Raw genomic sequence first — 13,443 nt, 5'->3', positions numbered from 1 at the left:
ACAAGTGAAACTAGTTTTCATTTTGCTGTATTAATGATTATAGTGGTTACGGAGAGGGCTCCTGACGGACTGAGTATCTGTTTTATAGGTGTTATCCTGGCAGTTGTGGAGACAGATTAGGGAAGTGATTTAGTATAACCATTGTCAAATTTACACTGCACAAGTGTTGTAAGTTCTTTCATCAACGTATCTTGTCTGTAACAGTCTTAGGTGGCAAATATTTGAGATTTTCAAGTTCATGTTGCCATCTTTATTCTTTGTGGTAAGTGAATTGCCATCTCAGTTTCAGACTTCTGGAATTGCTAGAAAATAATTGTATTTTTTTTTCATTTTCAGAATATTTCAGACACTATATAGAAATACTTAAATTTAAAAATTTCTCCTCAGGTTTATCATTGGCAGGAAAGTACTCCCTGTATTACTTCAAAGCATTCACGTTCAACGTTTCTTCTTATGTACCCAGTCCCTGGCAAAGAATGTATCGATTATTACATTTGAGGGGAGGAACTAAGGAAAAAAAAAAAAAAGAAACCAATCACTAACTTTAACAATTATGCCATCTAATATACACACTAAAAATGTGTAAAATACTTGGCAAAAAAAAGCAAAGTCTGATTCCCTAGCAGTTTACACAGTGACTACCAGGGATGCTGAAACACATTTTTTAATGGTCTTTTTGGAAACTGATGAATACAAACAACAGTTCTCTCTCTGCACATAGTTAGTAAATTGAGTTTGTCAGCTGGGAGGGGAAAGTTCAGTAAGAAACAAACTTTGGCCACAGCCATCAGACTGGTGCCATCAGAGAAGACAAGCTATTTTAACCCTTTGTTTGTCTTCTCCATACCCCTGTTAGCTTTGCTGAAGTGTGAATTCTTTCTAGAACTGAGCAAGAGCAGAGGGTCTTTTGTAACGCTGAGGAACGGTGTTTTCTTTAATTTTTTTTAAGTGTGGAAAGATCGGACTTTGCTTTACATTATAACTCAAATTTGAGAATGGTTTTTATGGTGCTCTGCTTGCGTGTATGTATTTCTTTCCCTGCCCCAGCAACATGTAAAAGAAAGGTATATTCCTCTTTGTAAAGAGATCTCAGTGCTGTGAAGTGTTAGAAAAATGCGAATTTTATGTTGTTTAAATTGTTCATTAAGCTTGTTTCCTCAGAAAGTACAAAAACTTACAGACAAAATGAAGCAGCATTGTCCTCCTTGGACTTTTCTCTAAGGTACTTCTGTCCCCATCTTGCTGCACAAGATTTTATAATTCTACCCCAAAAAACCATAGCACAGACTTCATCTGCAGCAGAAGGCAGGCTCTTCACAAATTCAGATGTATCAGTGCTTCCAAAAGGGGAAAACAGAAGATTTGTCATCTTTAGTAGCTGCCTTTACTCGCCTTTGTGTTAGCCACCTGAGACCTCAAAATAGTATTCAGTTGCTTAATCAGAAGTAGAAGACTAATGGTCTTCAATCTTCTTGTTCAGCCTTGCTGCTACATACCGCTGAGCTCCAGGAGATGCAGGACTGGTTTGTTTTATACAGTCCTGTGTTTGTACTTTGTCAGTACCTCCCTACCCAGTGTGTGAACAGATTCTCCCCTGACAAAAATGTCTCGTGGTATTTGAGGTGCAATCTGTTTTTCTACCAAGAGCCAAAGGAGTTTATCCTGCATGTCACAAAGGAAAGCAGGTTACTTTCCTTGTTTGTTTTTTTTTTTTTTTTGTTGTTGTTGTTGTTATGAATTGCTGTACCAGACAAGATCAATATACACCTTTAGTGTAGTATTCAGTCTTCAACAGAGAATGAGTAGAGCACAAGATAAGAATAGATTAAGCATAGTCCACAAGAGCAGATTGTATCTAAAGCCTGTTGTGTGTTTCAAGGCCCTGTATACCTTTGTCAAAAAAAAAAGGTTCCATACAGTTTCCATTCTTTCTTTCTCTGGATTATGCTGCTTAGTATGCACAATACTCACCTTTGAGTATTTGTTCATCAAGTCATAGTAGCTGTCTGAGGCTTCTAATCATCACTAGAACTATACAACACTTTGGTTTTCACAGTCTGTGGAGGCTTCTCTACCTAGTTTACTTGAGGCCACTGCAAAATGGCAAAATCCAATTAAATATCTTCCTCATTGCATCTTAATAATAACAGCTGAGACAAATTATCTCTTGCTTGACCAGTAGTTTTGCTATTTATAGCAGTTGTTCCTTAGGATATAATGAGTATCTTAATTCAGCAGATTCTGGTCTATTTTAAAGCTTGGAATCTACTTCTATTTTACACAAAGACAAAAGTGAGGAATTGTTTAGCTCCAAGACACATGACATCCTGTGAAGTGGGATTGAGCATACCAGAGGTCTGTTACAGCTGAAGAGGTATTTCACATGTGTACATCAGTATCACTGTTATCTGTTGTTGATAATATTGTAGCTGCAGAAATTCCACTGCTCATAGACTCACTAGAAAACTCGGGCTTTCAAAGAAATATTTTGCTCTCCTTCTAGCAAAGTCTAGGACTTATTGCAGCAATTGTTGGGGGTGAGTCTGTTTTAAGGAAGAACAAAAGACTTTGGTTTGCTTGGTTGTCTATCCTGTTTGTAATCAATCTAGATTTGAGTGCAATTATATATTGAGCAGAAATTCCTATCTTTCATCAAGCATTTGGGGATTAACTTCCTAGTTAATCCTAGTATGCAGCTGATTTACCTTAAGTAAATTGTCTTTGAACCTGGCCACTTAAGTTCTGAGGCTGTGTAACTGTGAAACAACCTCTTGTGAAAAAGCCTTTTTTTCCCCCTGAAGACCTACTGTGTATGGACTTGGACAGCATCAGCAGAAGATTAGAAAACCAAGAACAGTTTTTGAAAATAGATTAATTTTCAGCAAGGGAGGCTACTCACAGCACACCTGTTGGTGTCAAAATGCAAAAAGCTTCATGCAGGGCTTCAGTTTGTGTCAGTCTCTGGTTTCGCTGGACCATGGCAGCAAGATGTTACCCTTTTCTGTGACTTGCTAGTTTACTGGTTAGTCTGTAATCAAGGCCTCAACTTCTATGGAAGGCTGAATCTTTTAAACTCTCCTGAAATGAGTTTGAAGAGAGAGAGAGGGAAAATTTCAAGATGAGAACCAATGCACAAGAGGCATGTTGAACTTAAAAGAGATACCTCTCCTCATGGTTAGTGAGAAATACCATCCCTTCATTGGAGCATTTAGTAGAGATTGCTTACAGGAACTCCAGTGATATTTGACACTTATACACTGTAGTCTCTGGAAACCTCTAAACTCTGCTGTGGGAGACTGCTGTGTCTAAGGAATTGGTATTATGAAGTTTTGGCAAAGGGCTTGGAAAAATTTTCCCCTTCCGTATTACCATGTGCATTGCTGTCTCCAGACATAGTGTAGATAAAGTCAATGTATCTACTCCTAATGATGAACAGGCTTAATAGTTTTTATCTGTTGGACAAGAATAGTTAAATAACCAGTTCAATGAGAATGTATTAGTTCTTTCTAAATGGAGGTTTAGAAAGTGGAATGCTTAGAGATTAGGTTAGATGCTTAAGCAAACTTGAGCTTAAATTTTAAGGATCTCTCCTGGGCAGGTACCTGGAACTGTGTGATAGGTATATAAGCATCATACACTCTACATGAAGAAGTCAATAAGAAGAGTGTTCACTCTGGCCAATAGGCTACACCAAGCATACAGGTTTATATGGTAATTTTGAGTGATAGAATTCTTTAGAGAATTCTTTTCTGAACTTTGGGACCTAAGTAATTCCTTTTCTTTTAAAACATTGTTATGGTGGTGGTGATTTAGAGCAAGTAGCAAAAGTTGCTATACATGAAGGTGTAGGATGAGCTGATCTGATCTAACTGCTCACCTCTACTGAAAGGGAATTTTCTGATTCTACCTGTGAGCTCTGGCACTTGCTTATTCTTTCCCTGAGCCAATACATCTCACTAATGCAGGGAAAAAAAGTTGAATGTGGGAGGTAGACTTCTGCTGGATTAGTGAATTTATTTGCTTTGTGGAAGGCTCAAGCAAGCACTGGAGCTGCTGCAAGGGCAGGGTGGAGGAGGAACCTTTTTCTTGGAGTGCCAGAATAGAGAAGGGAGGTGGAAGAGAATGATCTTCTGTAGTGAGCTGTTGGTATCATTTCAGTATTTTGTAACACCCAGTCTCCTTTTCCAGGGACCTACTAGAGCTGATTTCCTCTACCCACAGCATCTTTCTAAAAGGAGTCGGGTTCAAAGGGAGATACAGCAAGTATGTGGAAGAGAGATCCACTGATGACTGGTCTGTAAAAGACCACAGCTGTCTCAGGAAACCATACAGAGAGATGTTGAGTTGGCTGTTGTGTAGGCTTTTTTCCTCTAGGCACCTGCTAATGACCATCTTCCCCCACCCTCCCCATTAATGGAAAAGTTACATGCAAATAGTTCCTCCTGGCATTTTAAATTTTATGCCAACAGTGAGTTGTGCAACATGCATATAAGACAGGCTGCTTGAAGTTCAGCATTTCTTTGTGCCCATATTAGTTTATTAAATCAAATAAAGCCTGTTGATCAGATTTCTAGTTTTCCTTCACATCAGGTTGCTTTGTGTTACAGACTTATGTTTTCTTGCTTTCAAAATACAGTTAAACAGACATAGTGTCACAGCTTTGCTGGCTAAAAGTATAAATAAAATCTTACTAGGATGGGGGTTTGTTTTGGGCTTTTTGTTGGTTTGTTTTTGTTTGTTTTTGTTTTTTTTTCAATTTTGGGGGTTTTTTAGATTATCTGGGTGATTTAGTTGAGAAAACAAAGTAGAAGTCTTATGGTCATGTTTATACTATGGCAGGTCAAGAGGCCTTCTGGATCAGCTAAGCTTCCTCTGTACTCCTTCTGTTCAGTACTGAGTGTGCTAAGCAACTAATGGCATTGGAGTTCACATCACGGTAGAGCATGCAATCTTGATTTCTCACCAGAACAAGTCATACAGGGTGACACTGAATATATGGTTCCAAGAGGCACTCTTGCTTTTGAAACTTCTACATTTGAAGGGGGGGAGAAGAAAAAATGCCTTTGTGGAAGGTGGAGTGATATGTGACAAATGATGATGTCAGTTTTCCATTGGCTGCTGACTATTTAATTGGCTGAATTGTAAGCAAAAATGAAAAAAGCTCAACCATAGGTAGTGTACTCTGTAAATGGGGGAGGTAAACACAACATTTGTCAGCAATTTACCATGGTACAAGATAGCAGTGTCCTCCCCCCCCAAGTTGCTTCATCGTGTTTGAAACTAAAATGAAAAATGTGTTGTTGGCATAAGCTCTGTACCTGAAGGGGAAGGGATCCTTTCCAAAGCCTGTTCAAAGTAGTGTTATCTTTGCCTGGGTTTTATGTTTCTTAACATATTTGTTCTTGTGATTAGTTTGTTTTTGTAATACCTTTCCTTTCTGCTCAGTCAATAATTAGAAGGGCTGATTCGAATGTATATTGTGTCTTCATATCCCATCTAGCCTGCTGCTTTTGAGAGGGAAGAAAAAACCTTTAGGGTTTTTATTTTTGTGCCTACTTCGTATTAGGGAATTGAGGACCTGGAGAATAAGAATCCTTTTAGATAATCAAAATGGACATAGTTGCAATGTCTTTTTCCTTTTTGTGTTTTCAGTGTGGAAGATTTAAATATTTCTAAAGAGAAAAATATTTTGAGTGTTTGTTAAAAATGAAACCTCAAGCACTGGAAACATCTACTCATATATGTCTGTGCAAGTCGGTATTGAAACATGAAATACGGGAGGGTCAGAGCATCAGTATATGGAAGAGGGCTGACAAATACAACATGATTTATTACCAAGCCTTGAGACACCTCCTCATCCAAAAAAACTGAAGGATTGTTTATAAAAGGCTATGACAGTAAGAATAAAGAATTGACAAATGATAGGAGATGTGAGTGAAGTTTTATGATGTGAGTCAGCGTGGAGAAAGGTTTTAGTGTATCTAGACCAAAAAAACCCAAAAACCCACATGGAAGAATTCTGACATTTGCTTAACTTTGTGACTCGGAGATGATATCGCAGTAAATTCAGTGTTACATTTAGCAGCACTAGTGAACTGAATTTTGTTGCTCAGCTTGATAGCATGTGAAAGATTATAATGTTAGTAAAAATCACTTCTTTGAAATCAGTCACTGTGCAAACAGCCCTGAAAAGGAGATGCATTTGTTTTATGTCCATCATTTGATTTTAATATTTAGGGTTAAATGGCAAAAAAAGGCAATTTCTGAAGGAAAACTCAGAGAAGTTGAAACAATATTATTAAGACACGTCCAGTAAATGATCTCATTTTGAAAGAAAATAAACAGATAATGATCTAAGAAATATAAGGATGCAGTGTTCTAATGATGGAACAGAATTTATTAGAATAATGGAAAAAATCCCTATTTTTAGTTCTTAATATGTCTGTGAACAACTGCAGGTGCCTGCAGATGAGTATGGGGTTTTGTTGCTTTGATCCAGTTTGAATTAAGTTAGTATCTTTTTGTGCACAAACTTATGTAGAAAGAATGAAAACCAGAGATTATAAATAATGGAAATTTCATTTTCAGCCACCTGCCTAACTGGATAATTATAAGCCCAATAACCTAATGGTCAGTATTATTTTCACAGCTTAAGGTGATGAAGTTTCAGGATGAGTTAGAGTCTGGGAAAAGACCCAAGAAACCAGGCCAGAGTTTTCAGGAACAGGTTGAACACTATAGAGACAAGCTGCTCCAGAGGGTAAGAAATGTTCTTTATGTTTGGTTCTGATTCTGTGATAGGCTTTTATTGAGTTTATCAAATGTAAGGTGGCATAAAATATAACAGCACATGGTTCTCATTGAAATTCTACTGTAATGTCAAACTGCATGTCTAAGTCTGAGTGCTTTCTGCAGAGTAGCTATAATCTCTCTTTTTAATTGGAATAATAATGTAGTATTTCACAGTGTACAGATGGATACCGCTGGCATGTGTTGAAACCTTAAAGAGGTCACTTCTGGATCTATTACATAAAGCAAAGTTACTACAAAGTTAGGTGTGGGAAAGGAAAAGGAGAGCTGTAATTTTAAGGTGTTAATCAGACTTTTAATTTTCATTTTAGTAATTGTGCTAAAAGGTTTTTCCAAAGTAAGACAAAGCTGTATTAAGCAGCGTGTGTGCTTCTGATTCTCCAGTGTCTAAGATTTCCTGGATAATTCTAGCCCATACTGTCACCCAGAAGTGAATAATTCTGTACCATTACCATTTTTGGTAGTCCTCTCTGGACTATGAAGTCACAGTGGCTTTAAAAACTATCATCAAATGCGATGTCATGTGGTCTTGAATTTGAAACATAAAGAAGGGACACGTAACCTGTTTGGACAGTGTGTTTAGTGAGAGTAAGTGGCAGTTGCTTCTCTAGTCTGGTTTCATAGCCTGACCGATCAATGATGAAATTGGATACCTGTGCAGTTTCTTGGAAGCTAAATACAAATAGGCAGTTTTCAACAGGTTCTTGTTTGTCACCTGTTCTTTGCATTATTTGTTGCTCAATATTTGACTAATTCACTACAGTAATTTTCCACAGTACCTTGAAGAAAGAGAATTGTAAAAATTAACACAGCTGATCACTACAGACTTACACATTTGAAGGTCAATGTTAGCAGTTAAGGCTTTAATTTTTATAAGTAACTTTCCTTTTAAATATAGTTGTGTCTTAAAACTTCCCACTTCCTCAGTGTTTTCTGTAATTGGAGAAAGAAGTGATTTGTACAGTAAGCACAGGATGTTCAGTGAGATGGTATCTTAAAAAAACAGAAATCATAATCCTGGTAACTTTGTTAGGTGCCTTGTGTTGAATTAGTTCAACCAGCTTGCAATATTTTAAATTTTTAATAATTATCTCACTTCCACTCTAAATGGTGAAGGTAATAGTTAAGAAATATTTAATGACAATTATAACAGGTGTTCTTTAAAACAGTAATAACCCTGTTGTTAAGGGAATAAATTTATCTTTTGATTTAATGCCATAATGAAGTTAACTTACATAATAATAATGTAATGCTAGTTCTAATTGCATTTCCCACAAACTTGGTGGTTTGTCATTTTTTTGGTCTAATTTACTATAGAATAAGCTTTCCAAGAGTAAGTTTGCTAGTAGTATTGTATATTGTTAAGAGAATAGGAAGTTAGAGCTATTTTAAATACTTTTTATTCCTGTTTATCAAGATGAAATAATAGTTGTGCTATCAAATAAATTAGGCACACCCTAAGAGCCCATTGATTTTAGTATAATCTAACAGTAGTTTGCAATAGTAGGTATAACTATAAGGGACACTTTAAAATTTCACTGGTAAGTCTTCCATGTAAAGAAAATGTGGGACTTAATTAGTATAGTTGTCCTGGTATTTCCTGTACTTGTGTAATCTCCCTCCTCTCCTTCCTACCACCCACCCCCATCTTTCATTCAGCTAAATCATCCCTTCTTTGTCTTCTTTATGGGTTATGCAGGGAATATCTGTTTATTTTTTGCCATGGAAGGGGTTTTTTTATGCCAGTACTGAAAGAAGCTCATCTCTTGATCTCTGTGTTCAGACTTGCTGATGGTTTAGGTTTATTTTTTGTAAAATTAATTTTCTAACTATTTGATAGACAGATGACGCGTGCTCAGGGTATGTATTTTCTTTTTTAAATAGTCCTGTTGGTATATAGAAATGGACTGTTTTTATGGGGTTTTCCTGACAAGAGTAGGTGTTATTGCAGAATCTTGTTTGTAGTTTTGTTTTTTTCTTTAAATTTCTTGTAGCTATGAGATTATCTCTCAAATTTTAGTCTGAATTAATGAAGATGAATAGATATGTTTTAAGTAGAAAGAGGTGCCTGGTATTCTTTCATGTTTAGTTTAGAAAATCTATTACAGCTGTAATATTTCCCTGAAACTTGCAAAGTTGAAGACTGTTCATTTCCAATTAGATACTCAGACTTTCTCATGTAGGGGGACATCTATCATGTTTTTGTCAGTGTTTGTGTTACAATAAATATTTCTGCTGTGTACAAAGGAGTAGTAAAGATTTGAAGCCTGAGTTATGGGGTGACCTTTGGTTCCTTCCCCAATGTTGTGCTGTGTTCCTTCAGTGCTCAATGCTTTTATGCTGTTTGTGATAGCTTGATTGTTTTTACTTAATAGTCATACCTCATCTGAAATCATGAATGCTTCTAATAATTTAGGAAAAAGAAAAAGAGTTGGAAAGAGAACGGGACAGAGACAAAAAAGACAAGGAAAAATCTGAATCCAGGTCCAAAGATAAGAAGGAAAAGGAGGAATGTACACCAACAAGAAAAGAGAGGTAAGACTTTCCTTGAAGTGGATGGAAGGAAAAACCTCACAGTTAATGATAGTCTTTGTATATAATGGCAGTCTTGAAGTTATGTTGTATCATGCATCTTATTTTAAAAGAAAAACACAAAACCACCCAAATAAAAACCTCACCCAACAACAACAAAAATGCATTTTGGATATAAAAATATACTTCAAAATTTTGAAGGAATTGCCATTTTTATCCTGCCCCAAGTGATGTACCTTATTGAATAGAATCTCCTTTTTGGTCTTTTATACCCTGAGAAAACATGGTAAAATAATGACCAGTTGAAAACAGGGTATATTTAACTCTTTTAGCTGTAAATTGACTGCAGTGTATTAGTCAGAAAATTGTACTGAAGTCACACTGCAAATTATTTGCAGTAGTTTAAATGTATTAATCTCATAATGAAAATTCTTCAAAACAACTAGTTTTAGGGTAGTTGATTGTACATTCTGATTTTCTAATACTTGTATAGTCAAACTCTTCCATGATATTAAGTGTAGATATGGTAAAATGCCTTGCCTTTCAGGAAGCTGTAACAGAATGTTTTTACAATGCAATAAACAAAGATGAGTCACAGGCCTTAATTTTTTTTCAACCAGAGAAAATCTGGTGCACATGTTGAACTTGATTTTTTTTTTTAAAGTAATAAAAGGCCTACCACTTGTTAATTACTTAAAAGGATCTAATGTTACATTGGCAAAATAAAAAATTACAGAAAGGAATCGATTTTCTTAATATAAATTTTCACTATGTGTATCTCTGCATCTGTATGTATATAACTGTATTTGCTTTTTTTACAAAGGAAAAGACGACACAGTGCTTCACCTAGTCCATCTCGCAGCAGTGGCAGTAGACGAGCAAAATCTCCATCGCCAAAATCAGAACGCTCAGAGCGCTCTGAACGGTCCCACAAAGAGAGTTCACGTTCTCGGTCATCACATAAAGATTCTCCTAGAGATGTCAGTAAAAAAGCCAAAAGGTAAGCTGGTATCTTCTCTATTTCAGGTTATAGAAAAGTTAAGTACATAGGTATGTTTTCAGTGGGGTGTTTTGTTTGTGTGTTTTTTAGCAGAGCACATTTGATGCACAAATATTTTGTCTCATAGTGGACTGTACTGCATGTTCCTGGTTAATATCTTTGGACAATCTGAAATGTATACAGCCTCCTGCTTTGAAAGCTCCGGACTCTGCTTCTATGTTCTTGTTTACCTGTTTACTGAAAATTTTGAGAAATACTCCTTAAACCAAAGCACCTTGCTGCTTTATTAGCTTTTTCTTTTCAGAGGACAGATCTTCTGTAGCCTGTAACTTCCAGAATTATAGTGAGCATGTAGTCTTCAACTGATTTGCTTACATGAAGCTCCTCTCCCATGCTCTGTTTTCTTAATGAAAAACAAACTAGATTAGATGCTGCTTATAGATTTTTCTTTCCAAAGTAGGTATTTCCTACTTTCTAGACTGACAAATATTTGTCTGTAGCTACTGTTAAACTTATTATTGTATCGATATTTTGTAGCTCAAAAGTCAAAAGTTCAGCTTCCACTTCTTTTAGCAGTGCATAAGATCTTACTAAGATTCATCAGACGTGCTGAGGAAAATTCGTTTGTTGAGAAAATCATAGCACATATTCACAGTAATCAGATTCATGTGCTCTAAGGAATTTGTATAGAAGTAGAAAAGTATTTGAGGTGGGTTTTTTTAGAGTTAATATGATGGTCATTCAATTTTGGTTATATCAGATTAATGTATTGGGTGTGGGTTAGATGACAGTAAGTTTATTCAGTGTCCATTCTTTTTCTGTGGGGTTACATCACAAGTTGAACATATTTGAGAGTCAGAAGTATTTCAACATAACACAGTTCAACATAATTACTCATTTTTGTTCTCTTCTATATGGATATAGGCTGCTATTAATACAAGAGCCAAGGTGTTTGAGGCATATGTGGAAGGCTGTGAATTCCTTATGCTGGTTTAAGGACATGAGTTGGTGGTGTTTTTCTTGTGGGTTCTAAGCACTGAACTTAAGCCCAAAATACATGAAAAACCTTATAATGCAAACATTGCCTTTTTCTCAACAGTGGGATATTGTTCTGTTACTTTCCCTTACTAGATAAAAACATATTCTACCTTGTATAGCTCAATAAATAAATGCCAAATAGTGGCAGAAAAAGTTGCTCTTAGCAATTAGTACTTGACATAAAACTTGTTTTTCTTTGCAGGTCGCCATCTGGCTCCAGGACACCCAAAAGATCAAGAAGATCACGATCCAGATCCCCTAAAAAGTCAGGGAAAAAATCCAGGTCTCAGTCCCGCTCTCCTCACAGATCTCACAAGAAGTCAAAGAAAAGCAAACACTGACATTGTTAATATTTTTTATGATGCTGTCACTGGAAATGCGGTTTTGTTTTTGTGCCTGAACAGTCTGTTAAAAAAACAAAAAAGCATTCCTGATATTTTTTTTGTGAATGCACGTGTATACTCATGAGTATCGACATCTGTAGACCTGTCATTGTTTTATATTGTACAAAATATCTTCATTGTGACTATTTCCCAAAAGAAACGTTTTTGTGTTTAGAAGTTTCATCAGAAATGCGTGTAACTGATCTGCTGGCAGTAGTGATGCTTTGTTTTAGAATGTTGTGACATAGCAGAAATAACTCAAATGTTCCCCTTTTTTGTAGCTTTGACAATTTGAATTAGATTTCAAATAAAATATGAACAGAAAATTAAGATGTTGTTTTCTTGCCCCACTGGTGATACAGATCTTTAAAGGAGTTCATAGTTTGTTTGGAAGTACTGTGTATTTCAGACATACTATGGTGCTTAGGTCTTTCAGCATAGTGGTAGCTCAGTTCCTGTTTTCTCTGGTTTAACTATCCAGATAAAAGCACCTTTTGAATCCAGTGGATGGGTTTTCTTCCCTACCATGATATTTTACTGTAAGAACAGCTGAACAGTCTGGTACGTACTATGATAAGCTTTACAGGTAAATCTTTGCTTCGTATTTCTCCATTTTAATTGCAGGGAATATTTGTGACACCAGAGTAATGTTTTTGTTCGTTTTTAAAAAGGGGCCTCTGCAGAGATGCATCATGTATGTGTATATCTTATATATATGATGTATCAGTAACAAGCCATACTTATGGCATGCATGGGGAACAATTAAAAGGACATCAAGTCTGAAGCACTATGACTTCTTTGTTTAGGTACAATAATTGCAACCTACAGCACACTATTGTTTTCTAAAACTGATTTTTACTCCAAAAGGACAGCTTTTACATTATTTTATTGAATTTATTCCTCTGTTGTGGAAATCCTTCCAAATGGGAAAAAATAAATTTTTTTATTACGTATTTTATTTATTAATCTTTTGGAATCAAGACGCTGTTTACCTTTTCTTAATGTTAGGCTTTCCCTTTTCCAAACTTGTTCTGTGTGTTAGGCATTGATGTGGCTTTAAATCACTTCACCTTGGTCTCATCATGCAGCCTTTCTCTGGGTGGGAGGTGGGGAGGGATGAGAAATGGGGGAGGGTTTAGTGTTTATACTTGGAGGCGTGGGGAGATTGTAATAAAAACGTAAAATTAAAAGGGATCTGCTTCCTGTGAACTGTTTCTAAAAGCAAAACTGTACTTAACTGCAGGCATGGAGTGCTGGATCAGATCCTGCTGTTATACTTGTGTATTTACGGGTTTTACATTGTTAGAATTTTGTAAATGTTTAGGGGACAATCTTATGGTGTACATGTATATAGCCTAAGAGGCAACACTTTCAGAAGCAGAATCTAAAAGGTCTTTTGAAAAACATACATATTTAATTTTTTAAAAAATCCAATTTTTTTCCCAGTGGGAGACTTTATTATAAGAGTATATAAATTGTTGAAAATGTGAGAATTAAGTGGAAATTTCTCTTTGCTAATGAGATCTGAGAGATGACCTGGGATACTGAAAATATGGAGAATGAATGCATACTGTAAAGACTGACTTAGAATGAGTATTCAATAGATGCATTGATAATGAGAAAAAATACACCTTATGTCTGTTTATATTGCATTATAAAGAATCTGGTTTAGAAATATAC

General features: G+C 36.0%; 1 protein-coding gene across 3 annotated transcripts in view; it reads left to right on the top strand.

Annotated features, from left to right (window-relative positions):
* U2SURP (U2 snRNP associated SURP domain containing) overlaps positions 1-13,182 on the top strand; it is a 40,071-nt gene extending 26,889 nt beyond the window's left edge. For all 3 annotated transcript variants that reach the window (XM_026854566.1, XM_026854565.1, XM_026854567.1), the window contains 4 exons: positions 6,650-6,760; positions 9,227-9,345; positions 10,166-10,342; positions 11,583-13,182. In XM_026854566.1, the coding sequence (XP_026710367.1) occupies positions 6,650-6,760; positions 9,227-9,345; positions 10,166-10,342; positions 11,583-11,721 (546 nt within the window). In that variant the 3' untranslated portion in view covers positions 11,722-13,182. The remainder of the gene's footprint in view (positions 1-6,649; positions 6,761-9,226; positions 9,346-10,165; positions 10,343-11,582) is intronic.
* Positions 13,183-13,443: the final 261 nt, after the last annotated feature.

The sequence above is a fragment of the Athene cunicularia genome (assembly GCF_003259725.1).
Source record: "Athene cunicularia isolate RWA chromosome 9 unlocalized genomic scaffold, athCun1 chr9_part1, whole genome shotgun sequence".
Taxonomy (NCBI): domain Eukaryota; kingdom Metazoa; phylum Chordata; class Aves; order Strigiformes; family Strigidae; genus Athene; species Athene cunicularia.
The sequence above is the reverse complement of the archived record's forward strand: the minus strand, read 5'-3'. Positions and strand labels throughout refer to the sequence as shown.